At 38.6% G+C, this 14491-nt stretch overlaps 1 protein-coding gene across 1 annotated transcript in view; it reads right to left on the minus strand.

The window, feature by feature from the left end:
* SLIT3 (slit guidance ligand 3) overlaps nucleotides 1-14491 on the minus strand; it is a 526008-nt gene that overhangs the window by 104190 nt on the left and 407327 nt on the right. The window contains exons 17-19 of the mRNA XM_086621882.1: nucleotides 9150-9293; nucleotides 5858-6001; nucleotides 247-410 (exon numbers count right to left, since the gene is read on the minus strand). Of these exons, the coding sequence (XP_086478008.1) occupies nucleotides 247-410; nucleotides 5858-6001; nucleotides 9150-9293 (452 nt within the window). The remainder of the gene's footprint in view (nucleotides 1-246; nucleotides 411-5857; nucleotides 6002-9149; nucleotides 9294-14491) is intronic.

The following is a 14491-nucleotide window of genomic DNA, read 5'->3' on the forward strand; positions in this document are numbered from 1 at the left end:
ATTATACAAAGCAGAGCATTTGTCTATAATAAATCCATTCTTATATTTAGGTGCAGATAGTAGAAATTCAGAAACTGGAAATCAAAAATAAAAATAAACTCCTAATAGGGAACAATGATCTTCAGCTCTAGATGGATGTCTTCCTCATCACTAAAACTGAAATAAATGTTTACCATGCAGTATTGCTTGGTCCTCACAGAGGTGCCAACATTACCATAAACGTCAAATCAAATTGGATTCTCTTACCATCGCAGGTGAAGTCCTGGATGTCTACATCTTGGATTGGAATATCCTTTAAGAAAAATGGTTTCAAGCACCGTGGATTTCCACTGACAATTCTCTTCTTCCTCAACCATTTTCCCAGCCAGGCCAAATGGCAGTTACAGTTAAAGGAGTTAGCCAGCAAATTACTGAAACAGAACAACACATAATTGCATCAAACATGAACATACAGAAATACTAAAATAACTACAGAAAGATGAGGAGTTTCAAGTTTAAGCTCTTTCCTGCCATGTGCTTCTGTGAGATCCTCCTCTGTTCTACAGATCAGGGAAGTTCTATGCAGGTTTTATACTAGGACTAGGGTTGTAATTTATATACGCACATACATACATATATATGTTTATAAACCAAAGTACTTGCTGCTACAACTATTATTCAGACATACTTACATCACTACCAGGACTGTATTTTAGTGGATTTCGACCCAAGCTACAGCTCACATTCAAGTTTAAACTCCTAATACACTGCACCCACGTATGCAAGATCTTCAATGTCATTAATACTGGTAAGGCCATGGAAGAATTTAGCACGGTCAGCCCTTAGCACAGTCCTCCATGCACCACTCCCTGTGTGTACAGCCAAGCTGGCTTAGCACACTGTTGCTTGCCCCAGTACGCTTGTGCTTTCCACTAACCTGTGTTATGGTGCATACAAACCAGTGCCAGGTGGAAGCCACTGGTAACTTGAATTTGAGTTTCCTACTGAGATAGTAAGGATAGCACTCCGTATGTACATATATGTATATATAAAGCAGCACTGTCAGCTTGAGCTGCTTCTTATGAAGCTTTCTAAAGTCAGTATATCTGTAGTGAAAAGCATCTGCTCTAATGCCTTGTGAACTTTGTGAGGTCTGCATCAAATCTCGCTGCAGCTCCTGAAATATCTTTCAAATACAGTTGCAGCCTAGCTGAGGTACTGTGGTGTGCAGTACCCAAAGCAAACATTTGACAGTCCCCGTGAGAAGGATGGATTCTTAATGTAGTTTGGGTTAGCAGTGTTTAAAAAAGGAAAGCCCTATTCATTCAGTATAGAAAAAGATATTATTAATTTCTATTTCTTAATAGAATCATAGAATGGTTTGGGTTGGAAGGGACCTCAAAGATCACCTAGTTCCAACCCCCTTGCCATGGGCAGGGAAACCCTCCACCACACCAGGTTGCCCAATAATAATAGATTGTGATCCTTTGAATGAAAGGAGTGTAAGGTGACAGTTATTTTAAGCAACTATCTTTGTAAGCTAACTAGAATTAGTGCTGAGAATTTTGGAAAAAAATAATTTTTCTAAAGTCCTGTGCTGAAATGCCTATCCATAATTTGTGTGTAAGCTTTTTTGTGACTAAACTTCAGACGAAGGTAGCAGGCTGATATCCCTGGTAAAAAAAAAGGCAGCCAACTATCTTATGTACAAAGACAGGGAGAATCAATAGCCTCAGCCTCAGGTTGCCTCCCCGAAGAAAAATGAGCTGTCAGAGCCCCAGGTATGGAAAATGAAGTATCTAAACTAATACTGATGGAATTATCACATCATACGTGAATATGTCCGAGAGCTATTATTTTGGTAGAGTAGAAAAAAAGACGATAATGAAATTTCTCTAAAGCGTAGTATGTGTGAAAGACAAAAAAATTAAGGCCTTAAAGAAACATGCACTTCAAACGCAGGTGTAGTAGCTGAAGATCTTGTAAGTCTTCACTTGCAACATACTTTTACAAACCTAAACACGCAGTCAAAATCGCATTAGCTTTTCAGTCAAGCAATCCCTTCAAAAAAAAATAGTGGTGAATACAAAAACATATGGCACAGTCGAGGTGTGGCAGCAAGAAAACAAATCCAAACCAATTCCTAAATTATATAGGTTCTAGGCCAACATCAAGTACCCACAACATGATTTACAGCTGCTCTCTGCATTGTAAAAAAGCATACTTCAATGCCTGCACTAGCCTGGAGCTCTGAGTGGGTAGTTACATGTGGATCCAGCACAGGCTACTTTATGTTGTGCAGAGGGAGAATCGGGGGGAGGAGAAAACTGAGCAAAATGTTCAATAATAAAAATACTCAACCTACTTCATGCTGACTAGGATTCAAAGGCAAGGCTAACTGGCTGTATAAAGGTGAGAAAACAAACAGGTTACACAGAAGCTTTCAGACAGAATTTGCAGAGAAGCACTGAAAGCATTACTCTTAATTCTAGTTAACTTTCCTTCTGAATTGATTTCCATTTTCTTTAATCCATAACAGGACCACATGCAGGATGCCTTGTATATTTTCCATACTGACATACTCTGGCATGAGCAGAGCATTTAAACCTCCAACACCAAGTGAACCAATGCTTCGGAGGCCATTTGTTTGATGGAAGAGAGTGAGATCATATTCACAGAACAACTTCCACGACACAAATCCTTGGAATGAAATAATCCACAATTGGAAATAAACAGCAGGTGTATTTAATCAGGTTTCTGAAAAACTAGCAGCTCTGAACATAAAAAATATTTTGCACATCTAGAGAGCATCTTACCGGGATGTATAAAAAGTTTCAGAAACATTCAAATGTTCAATCCACAAAATGCTCCCATCAAAACAGTAATTATCCCTTTCTACAGAGGAGAGGTTGCTTTGACTTAACGTGTTACTGCTCACTAGATGAGCAGCAGTAACTACCCACAAACCATTATTTTCTTTGTGGCAAATGTAGGTTATCATCTGACCTGAAATATATTAAATCCTTGGATTAGAATTTGGATTATGCTTTTCTTAGGAATTAAGAAAGAAGTAAATTCTTACATACAAAATTAATAAAAACCCAGATCTATTGTTTTGAAATCCAAATAACTGGGGAGAAGGGACAAATTTATCTTGTCACGCAATCCACATGTCCTCCTGCCACTTTAGCAACACGTAAATTTTGTCCTTTGTCCAACTGCAGAGTAGTGATTTTTTGCTTTAATGTAGTATGAATTTCATACATGTCCCTCCATACATGGTCTTTCCATGGCAAGGCTGTGATGCAACTTTTGGAAAAAATGTAAGATCAATGCTTTTTATAAAGTATTACGTGGGACAAAAGATTCTCTACTTCAATGGAAAAGCAATTGAAAGTCTGGAAAGGATGATTATGTGCAAAAGCTTTAGTTTGGAATCTGGCTACTCAAGTGAAGTTCTCAAATCACAATCAGCAATTTTGGGCACACCAATTGTTATAAAAATTAATAATTAGTAATCAGAGTTCCTACCTGTAAGATAGTGATTTAACCACTCCAACAGAAACAAAGCAATCAAGCTTTTAGCAAAGATGTCGTACAAACATTAAATTCAGAAGTGTTTACTCGAGGGCATAGACATATTTTTAAAATCAAGGGGGAACACAGTCTTGAGGAATGAAATATTCATATCCTACTACAAGTGTCTCTTAAAAATTGCAAAGAAGTCATAGAATATTAACTATTTAAATGGATTCTAGTGACCTGTTAGAAAAACATGCTGAAACACATCTGGATATTGTTGAAATTAGGCTGAAAAAATACATCCTGAAATTCAGGCTAAGTTTATACTAGAAGAGTTGCATGTCATTCTGATGAACCAGTTACCATTCCAGCATTAGCTCCATGCAGCTATTATAATAACTAATGGAAAACCAGTTCTGCTTGCAAATATGCCCACTTGACTGTGTAAGGACTGAAAGTCATGACTGAACTCTCTGTATGCAAAAGTGCAAGCATGCTTCAAATTAGGATGCTACAGTACCCAGTTTGACTATTAAAAAAATAAAAAGCTGCTCTTTTTTTACCAATAACTTACAAAATAGATGTTCTTCCTCTACTGAAAACCATTAGTCGGGGTAGTATTTTCAGAGCTGTCCATGTTTTGATAATATCAATGAGGCTGACTCACAAAGAGTAATAACAAAAGGAGCAATATTTTTACGGCTGTAAATATGCCAAGATAAAAATGGAAATGTTAAACTTTGTATTAATTTTTGGCTCACATTAACAGATGTGAAAATAAGTCATTACAATACCAGACTAACTCACAAAGTGGGTTGAACAGGAAAAGCAGTCATACTATCTATCTTCAGTAATGTTGTCATCTAATATATCCACCTACAATGGAGTACTGCTAGGAAATGAACACGTCTGAATTTTGCATTATAGCCTTAAACAAATGTCTAAAGAAGTCAAAAGCACAACTTCTCCTGTCTGTACATCAAGCACAGAATGAAAATGTGTCGAAGAACAAACTTTATTCAAGACACAGCTAGGAACCTGCCATGACCAACATGATTATAAGTCAGTGCCAAAGCAATGCATTCTAATTAGCAGCAGCTTTAATTGCTGTTGCTAGAAATTGTAATAATCTTTATCCACAGCTGAAAAAAAAGAAGAAAACAGACCATCTTCTAACAAAACATGACAAAGATGCTCATATGCAAACAAGGTAGAGACTTCATAGACTGATGCAGAGAGTCACAGCTGTTAAGGGCTCCATGGATGGAGACAATGGCATGAGAAGCCGGCAGGCATTGCCTGCAGCACAGCCAGAACGAGCTCAGCAAGTACCACTTGCTTTGACCAGTGACTTGAAAACAGTAAAAATAATCTGGTTATGTTTCTCTCTTTGTCCATCAATTTCAAGGAGGCTTTTGGGACTGTAGAAAGCAAATGGAAGAAAAGTCTGGATTCTTTATACTGCGTGGCGCTAATGCCAAAATGATAACTGATTTGCTGGTGAAAGTTATAACAACAAAACGAAAGTGTGAGCAACCAAACAGCTGAGATTCAACACTTCTTTCTTCCCCCAGACACGATGGAGAATGCGTTCAAGGGCTGAAATGCAATAGTACCAATAGTTTATTTTGACTGGACAATTAGGATGTATTTTCAGGGCAGTGTGAAGGGAACTAAGGAGAAAACTTCCATTAATGGCAACATCAGGGTCCCAATTCACAGCTGGAAGAAGAGAGCAGACTTTCTTTCCATATTTATCAGTCTGTACTTTATTAAAATGGACACACTACAAAAAGTGTATAAACATATTTAAAAGGCAAGGGAAATACTTCAAAGAAAGATTGAGAAATATAAGAGAATTATCAGAAAAGCTTAGGTTGGGATTTTCAAATTCACATTCAGCAGGACTTGAGTATTTTGTTCTCTTAGGCTCTTCTGAAAATCTAAGCATTAGCCAGTAAATTTATTCTGATATTTAACTGATTTAACTGAAATCCAAGAAAGGTGTTCTTACAAAATTAGACTTTACTGAAACTAAAGCAGCTTCAGATTGTTTTACATGAACTTCTGTGCTGCACTAGGCTGTGTCACAGCAAACATACAGTCATCCTGCCTGAGGCTGGCAACCTCAAAGCTTTTTCAGCCACTCCAACTGAGGAATTCAAATGTTTTTCTAAATAACACCTTGAATCCTCCAAACCTGTGATTTCCATAGGATGGGGTTTTCTTTCCCTAAATGAGGTTTTCCATATATGAACAATAAGTAGTTTGATTCTGAAACCCAAACATCTTCTTAAAAGGAAAGCATGGAATAACAGCGTCATGACATGTTCATACCATAAAGAGGTAAACTTACATTGTAGACAAAGAGACTAATGTGCTGAAGGCTCCAGGGGTGATGGTGCTGATGTGATTGTCATACAAAGAAAGAAGCCTCACTGAGCTCAGTCCAGCAAAGGTGTCATTGTTTATGCAGCTGATAGAGTTGCTCCTCAGCATCCTGCAAGGATTAAAACAGGGAATTAGGAACTACTGGGAGGGGGTATAATTTCAGGATAAGAGATCCTTTCTCTGGGGTATCAACAGGTGCTTTGTCAAGATCTGTATTTTTATTGATTCCTGAAGTACAACACAGCTATAGGAGGGCTAGATTCATGGAAACATTGTTTCATGAATTTAAAATCCCTATCTTCCACACAACATTAGAGGCTGCTGGGAACTCCACATCTGAAAGTAGTATGCAATTAAAATTGTGACTAGCGGTAAACTTGAAGTAAAAACTGAAGTCTTAATTTAGTAAAATATCTGGGAGTAAGTGAAGATGTATATCAGAGATCAATTGAGAAAGACTGCCAGAAACGTGTGACAATAACAGTACTAGCTGCATTATGTCTGCTCCTATCATGGATGCTTCATGTAATCCACACTGCGAAAGCATGGAAGGAAACAGCATCCTCAGCAGAAGTCAAGGAATAGCTTAGGAAAGGTTCCCAGATCTAACAAAAGCTCTGAAATGTCATTATAATCATTAATTGACATGACAGAAAGCAGTAACCATCCTATAAAATGGTCTTTGCTCAGTGCTTGTACCAGATGAGTCAGTGCTGTGTTTTGGAAGACACATCTCTCTGAGTTGTTATGGTAACAACGAACTCGACGATAAAGCCCAATTAATCCGAAAGACTGTAGTATCTTGTTTCACTCCACAGCAAAAAAGGCTCATGTGTATTTGTTACACTGAATGCCAATCAACATCTGGGTCTGTAAACATCACTACACAGTTGTAATATTCCTCCTTAGATGAAAAATTATTCAGTAATTAAAGTGTATTACCAAAGATCCACAAGATATACGCAGCTCATGTTGCCATTCCAGCGACCTGATCCTCCAAACTGGGGAGGGTTAATTCCTTAGTATCAAATTCATGCAGTAAACAACAAAAATTCAACTCCCTCAGAAGTCTGGATTTAGATCTCGGATTGGTACCTGTCCGTGGGGTGTCTAGATGCTACATCAATAGATACTCGAAAAACACCAAAGAAAGATTAGATATGGCTGGGAAGAATTTCACAGTGTAATCACAAACACTCAGCGTTTGAGACCTGAAAATTACAATGGTTTTGCGTTACTGTTCTCTTTTGTTCAGTTACCTTCACAGGCAATATGGTCCCAATAGTTTTGATATTGCAACTGGGGTGAAACTGTGCCAGAGAAGAGTCACTGGGCACGGAGACACACACCTTACACATGGATTACTAAGCTGCCTGAAAGCCAGGTCAATGCCACAAGCTCTAAAATGAATTGGGTAGTAACTAAGAGAAGTAAGGTCGTTAGTGGCTTAGTAGCAGTGGGAAACATTTTCTCAATTCTGTATGTAAAGCATCAGGCAGTAGTACTGCAAGATGGGACAAATCCAAGACTGAATTTGGATGCCAATATATCTTGCACAATGATTCATTACATTTTGGGGAACATACAGTCTTTTAAAAACTGGACCATGACCCTGTCCAATGTGGCCTCTTTGTAAAAGATCACAATTTTAATGCTCAAAAAAAGTCAATTAATGGGTAGAAATAAATATCCCTCAAGCCAAAACTTTTGGTTTCATATCATGGTTCATCATGCACTGCGTGCCCTTCCTAAAGAAAAACTTATAGTTTCAGATCCTCATATCATGCTGTGTATATTTAGACTGCTTTATCAGCTAGGGGGAAACGTAGGTCAGGTCAGCAGGACAGCTTTAATGTTAAGCGTCTTTTTATTAAAAAATGCTGAATTTTGTTTAGGAGCACTGCCACAGGCTGCTTTACAGTATAAAAATTAATATAGTATCTATGGGCAGTATTTTCAAATCCCTTAGTAAAGTGCATACATTAAATTAAAGAACAGATGGCTGTAATCACAGAAAAAAAAAAATCTTAAAAGGAACAGCAAAAGACAAGTTCCCTATTTGTCATTACAGGCTGAAGTCCTTCAAGTGAAACTTGGATTTCTTTTTACACTGAAGTGATTGTGCCATGACACTTTGCAACATACAATGTATATGCTGCTAATGAATAGATTGCAGATTTAAATTGCATTTTGATTCCTAAAGTCTATTTACTGACAGAATCCACCTAGTCAAGTGCTTTCTTTCTACAGCAAGGAAGACTATGCAGGAGAGGTATTTTTCACATACATATCATCTGGCAGGAGTCTGCTGTCACCAGAAGCCTAGCCCCTGACTGCTTCTCAGGATGGGGAATGGGGTAGATTAGGCACCGTCTTGAAATCTTGTCTCTAATCCTTCTTCCAATATAACATTCAACATGAAAATAAATTAGTGTTAGGCACTATGAGTTTATGTATAAGTATTAGCTCTTAGAAATAAGTTACAAAGGTTGTCTAAGCACAGAAGTAATACCAAACTGATTTCTTACCCATTTGGGTTCTATGTCTCCCTCACACTCTCCACAACCACAGCTACGTTATTGGTATATGGACACACAATTTTTATGTTAGTGTGGGCAAGAAGAGCATGCTGTGGCTAGTCCAAAGCCATGCCTGTGCTCATGGGCTACTACATCCGGCCCAGAGTGAGTGGCCAGCTACTTTGGGTCAGCGGGACCTGTAATGGTTTGGTTATGCCTGCCTTAAAGTTGCTTAGCTATACCTGTTTTGGTGGCAGAAATAAATTGAGTCTGTCTTCTCTTCCTACCTCCTGATCTCATATAGTTTGTAGGATATTAAAAATCTTTTAGGTTCCTACCCTACTCTGAAGGTTGGTTTAAGCAGACCAACAATTCCAATTGGGGTGGAGTGGGAGGAGGGACTAATAGATAGCAAATATGTTCCTACATGCCTCGTTTCCATAGGAAATTACAAAATAATAAAAGTATTAAATAATTAGAAGTGCCCAAATTTGACCCATGACAGGGTCACCATCATGTTACTTCTGAAATTCTTGAAAATCTGTGTTTTCACAGAAATAGCAGATAAATCTCAAACATACCCAGGACTAGAAATATATTGAAGACTTCATGACAGTGATACAAGACCCTGCCTTAGAGCTTGCTGTCTACTAATAGATATTTTAGCAGGCATGGTTGAACTTGAGCACTCACACTCAACTTACAGAGGAACAGAAAAAGACAGGTCTTTGCACTTACAATGTCTTCAGCCCTGTGAGGCCTCTAAACATTCTTCCATGCACTGATTCCAGTTGATTCTCTGTCAGAATCAGTTCCTGCACTCCTGAAGCTCCGTCGAATGCGCCTTCTCGGATCTCCTTGATCTTATTGTTGCTTAGATTTCTGGAAGGACACAACCAGTCACAGTAAGAAAATTATTAGTGTTTTGTTACAGACATACATCATCACACTGGAAGGAGAAAGACAGGAAGAATATGTGCCTTTGAGCACGTATGTCTCCAGTGAGACATTCGTTCAGCAAAGAAAGCACACAGAAGTCCAAAAGTATACCTGCTGTACTTAAAAATAGCTCCCGTTCCCTCATCAAAACCACAATTATATCAGATATACCAAGACTATCTAAATTAATGGAATTACCAGCTCTTATACCTCATGTCATTCTTGCTTGTACGGGCCTCAGGGATACAATAAGTGGGGGTTTCTAACATCTGATTTATGTTCATGAGTTATGGACCATGCTTGGGAGTGGGTGCTCATCTGGCAAGAATCAGTTAATGCTACCACCATTGAAATATGGACCACTTTTATTTATTGTACCAGGACCTTTACTCTTTTAAACCCAACACTAGAGTAACACATGAAACTGTGTGACTGCATGTATCTGATATAAATTTTAATATGTGCACTCATGAACTTCCAGGCACTTAAATTTAACATCTGCACTCGAAATGAGTATCACTTAATTCTCAATTCACAGCTACTGCAATATACAGCATTATTTTCTAAATATTTACTCTGACTATACAATGTCAAGATGTTTGCTTATAGATCAACATTGGAAAACTTCAATCTACAAAGTCAAATGAAGTTCTAACAAAATGCAAAATTAAGCTTTTGAATATTTCATATTTGTGAAAAACCCAGTGAATAGAAAACTTCTGAATGATAAAATGCCATTAGAGAGGCACAAAAATAAATGGCATTTAATTATTTAAAACATCTATATAAAAGGCCCTAAGCATATCAAAACCTTGAGCCTCAGTCCTTCAAGCATCTCCTATGTTGCCCTGTATAGATTGTGATGAATAATCCTGTTTGTTTAGGTTTATGACAGGAAACACTGTTTTACTGTCTGCAACAAAAAAGAGAAAGTAAAAGGCATGCTCTCACTCCCAAGAAGATGCCAAATTCCAACACTATTACTCATACTGGAAGGCAAATTATTCCAGAAATGATCCCAGTACACACGCAGCATGAGTAATAGTTTCAAAATCCAATTCCAGGTGACATAAAACAAATGACAAGGTATCAGATTAACACCTGGGCTACTCTGCTCAGAAGAACAGGCAATCTTGTTGGGATAAAAGTTGACAGAAGACATGGCAACAGGACAGCTTAGCCTCAGATAGAAATAATGTGGGTCTTGCTCTTTGCAGAAGTCATCACTTAATAAAAAAAAAAGTTGAGTCTTGGAGATATGTTTCATGTGGGAAACTTGAGTACTCTGGTTTATGTTGCTGAACAACTGTCAGATAGTGGGCCCTACGGCATGTGGCCCATCACCTCTTGAGCATTCTGTGATCAGAAAGAATGGGAGTATGCCAGCAATCAGCCAAAAATAACGTAAAACCATACAGAAATACTTACATGCAGATTTTGCTTTCCAGAAGTTTAGTACTGTGTGCTAACACTCACATGAAGAGTTTATGTTCAGAGTCAAAGCAAGTCAAGGAAGGATGTTCTGACATATGCATTTAATTTTGAGGCTCGGCTATTTCTCTAATGGAAATGTTTATAGCTCAGCATCTCTTTTGAATGCTGGCATAAATAAATGCTTCCAATGATCCCTTTCCTGTTAAAGATCATGCCATGATGCATATTTGCACAAAAATAAATGAATAAATAAATAAATGTTTGTGGTGGGAAGGGAGGGTGAGTTACCGTAATACACGAAGATTTTGACTTGTAATTCACAGCTTGCAAACTGACCTATACTCATAGTCACAAATTTTATTTTTTTATTTTTTTTTTTTTACCATCTAAAAGATATTTAGTCACACGTATTAGAACACGGGTGCAATTTTAGCAGATTATTAGATACTCAAGGCAAAAAAGAGCAAATATTGGAGAAAAAGGCTGGCCATAATTTCCAAAGGCATTAGTTAGCACCTTTATACAATCCAAACCATCTGAATTTTAATTGCTGACAAAGAACTTCTGTAAATGGGGAACTTCACTCATTTGAGTTAATAACGCCTGATCATTTCAGCAACACAAAATTATCCCAAAACTTACTAGCAGTTTTAGAAGAAGTCAATTACATATACCTTTCCCATGCAAAAGGTTTGAAAATCCAGGATTAAATGCTATGGTGAAACCAAAGTTGCAAGACAGAGGAAAGACAAGGTTTATAATAATAAATAGGTAAAGACAACACTGCCCTACAATCCCACTTGGAGTATCGTCAAAGCAGATGTTCTGTCAACCTGGATTTCTTTATTTGTCTTCCTGAATTAAAGCTTCCATATCAGAATGCAACAACAACAACAAAAAAGGTAGATGACAGCACTCATTCACTAAAAAAAGTACCCTCTTTAAAGTCTGACCTACTAGAATAATAAATATGAGAAATTACATACTTTTCAGTCTAGAATTACAGGCAAAAATAATCAGCTGATAAAAACCTTGAAAAATGAAAACAGTGAAGCTTTTGCCTGCTCTGCAACTCAGAGCATTCTACTCCTTCCTTCCCAGCACTAAAAGAATCTTTCATATATGATCATAGCACTTGATAAAGATTTTTTTTTCATCAAACTTCTGACAGACTTCACAGGAAATTCCCATTATAGAAAAGTCCCATCCTTTTGTAATGCTAACCTCTATAAGGGACGGTTCTTCAAATACTGGAAGACAGTGGAAAAGAAGATGGGTCTTGAGTATTTCCCAAGATACCTATGTCCTCTGGCATGACCCAGATGGGAACCTATAATCAACCTGGTCACCCAAGAAAGGTTATTGTTTCTGTAAGGACTCCCTGATTTACTCTAGTGATAACATTTAATCTAATTTCGAGATTTTATTTTGGGCAAGAGGTCAAAAGAAATATTCAGAAAGCCCGTGTTTACTTTAGGTAAACCCTATGAATAGGCTGTGAATAGGAAATGAACAGATCTAAGAAGTTATCACGGTGACATTGTTCACACAGCTCACTTTTCAGTCAGATTTTATTCACTTTATAGTTGAAGTTTATAATAATATTATTTCTGTGTATCTTAGAATATTTCAACACAGAACAAGCTGGATTCTACTCAGTCTTAACAGAACCATTCATCCTGCTGTACCTGCTGGGTCGATTTTACCATTCCTGCATGCTATTCATCGCAGTCACCAGAGCACAGTCCAACTGCAAAAGCTCTGCTTGATCTCACCTTGAATCTTGATCTCACCTTGAACTTTGTAGCTTTGTCCTACAAACAGCTTTGTCCTATTGTTTGTAGGACAAACAATATTCTAGGTTTCCCTAGAATATTTCTGTCTGTTGGTGATGTGTTTGGAATTTTTAAGTATATGTTAGGAGGAAAATCTCAGTGCTGTTGCATTCTTCTGGAGGATGCTGAGTAGGTTTTACAGCTTTTACCAACAGTCTGGCTGGCTTTTATAGAGTGAGTTGTTCTCAGAAATAGGATGGCACTGAAAGCCTTAAATACTACAGATGACAGTGAAGTATACCCAGTGACACCTACATTCATTCACCAGAGCAGACTGATGGTCTCACTGGTACAAAAGGGAGGCACATGACGAGCCCAAATGCCATGTACCACAACACTCTCTGCAGTATCATTTCCAGAAGATAAAGCCTGTTTCTGTATAACAAGTGACAGATGACTGCAGCCTCAATTGCCATGGTAAAATTTACGCTTAGGGGAAAGAACAGCAGGTAACAGCTGCTTCCAAGGACACAAACTACTTTTACCTCCCCGAGAAACTTGAGATTCTGTCTTTGAAATTGACTCCTAGTCTGCAAACTTTATCAGGATTCAGTTTTATTCTGCATGTAAAATGTGTTAAATCCTGGGCTGACACTCCATACAATTCAAGGTGGGAGAAATATTTACAGACAAATTAAGCCTCCAAAGGCAATTATACACTAGATGAGCGGTTGGCAGTACCAGCTATTGCCAAGACGGCCTGGCACTTCCTATTAAAAGACCGTATTTTATTTTCACTTTGTAACTTTGGCAAGATTTACCAGAATGAACTGTTAGATGCCCCTTTCAGGTTTGAGGTAAATGTCTTTTATTGCTCCTGTTCTCCAAGAAAAGAGGTCAGTCCCCTTTCTCCCCAGCAGTGCCTGAAGTACGGCAGTTCCCCTTTTCATTTTGAATGTGAGCTCGTTGCCAACTTTTTCACTGCAGAAACAGCTGCTGCGACCTCAGTGGGAATGGCCAGTCCCACTGATTTCCGAAGGCACCAGGGCTTGGGTAGGCTCTGGAGCTGACACCTGGGACCTGCAGCCTCTTCCTGTGGGTCAGCAGCCCATTTCAGCAAGTGGATCTCTGTGCTCCCACTCAGTTAAGTACCCAGGGGTTTTTGGAGCTTGAACCTGTCTGCCATGGCCAGAACAATCCTTCAGGCTCCTACTGCCATGGGAGTCCCCAAGCACTGGAGAGTTTTTTCACTGATTAACAACTTGAGGAAGCCCCAGGGAGTCATGCGGTCCCCAATATTCGCTTCATGCTGAACGTGGCAGTTGCTGCTCCTTTCCACAAAAGTCAAAACTTCTGTGGACGGCAGTGTTCCCCTGCCTGATGTGAGATCTTGCTGAGTGAGAAAATCTCCCACTGGCAACATACTCCTCTGTGAAAGGCAGAAGCTCCAGCTCCCAGGGCCAGAAGGCAGCAGGTCCCAGAGTCTTTCCATCACACAGGAATGGGATACTCCCACAAAGCCAAGTCATGGAGCTGCTCCCACTCTCATGGAGCTGAGAACTACACCCTTGTATTTCTCCTGCACTTCAAGCAGATGCAAATTGCTCTTTTCTAACTGCTCCGCAAAACCCTAGCAACACAGTTCTTGGAGCCTGGAAGTCCCTGTAACGTGGCTTTATCTTTCAGAGACACGTCATCTCTTTACACCTGCAAGACCAGGTGAGGTAATACAGCAAGAACACAACAAAAGCAACAGAGAGTTCAGGACATTTTGCAAAACTCACTGCAGAACCCAGTAAATTACTTCTGGATCGGGTTAGATCTGTCTACAGGAATCTACAGCAATTCTACTGTAAAAAGCATTAAACATAAAGATGGACTAAAATTTAGGTTATGAAAAGAGCATTATGTATATGGGATTTTGCAGCCAAT

Source organism: Tauraco erythrolophus, chromosome 16 (assembly GCF_009769465.1).
Source record: "Tauraco erythrolophus isolate bTauEry1 chromosome 16, bTauEry1.pri, whole genome shotgun sequence".
Taxonomy (NCBI): domain Eukaryota; kingdom Metazoa; phylum Chordata; class Aves; order Musophagiformes; family Musophagidae; genus Tauraco; species Tauraco erythrolophus.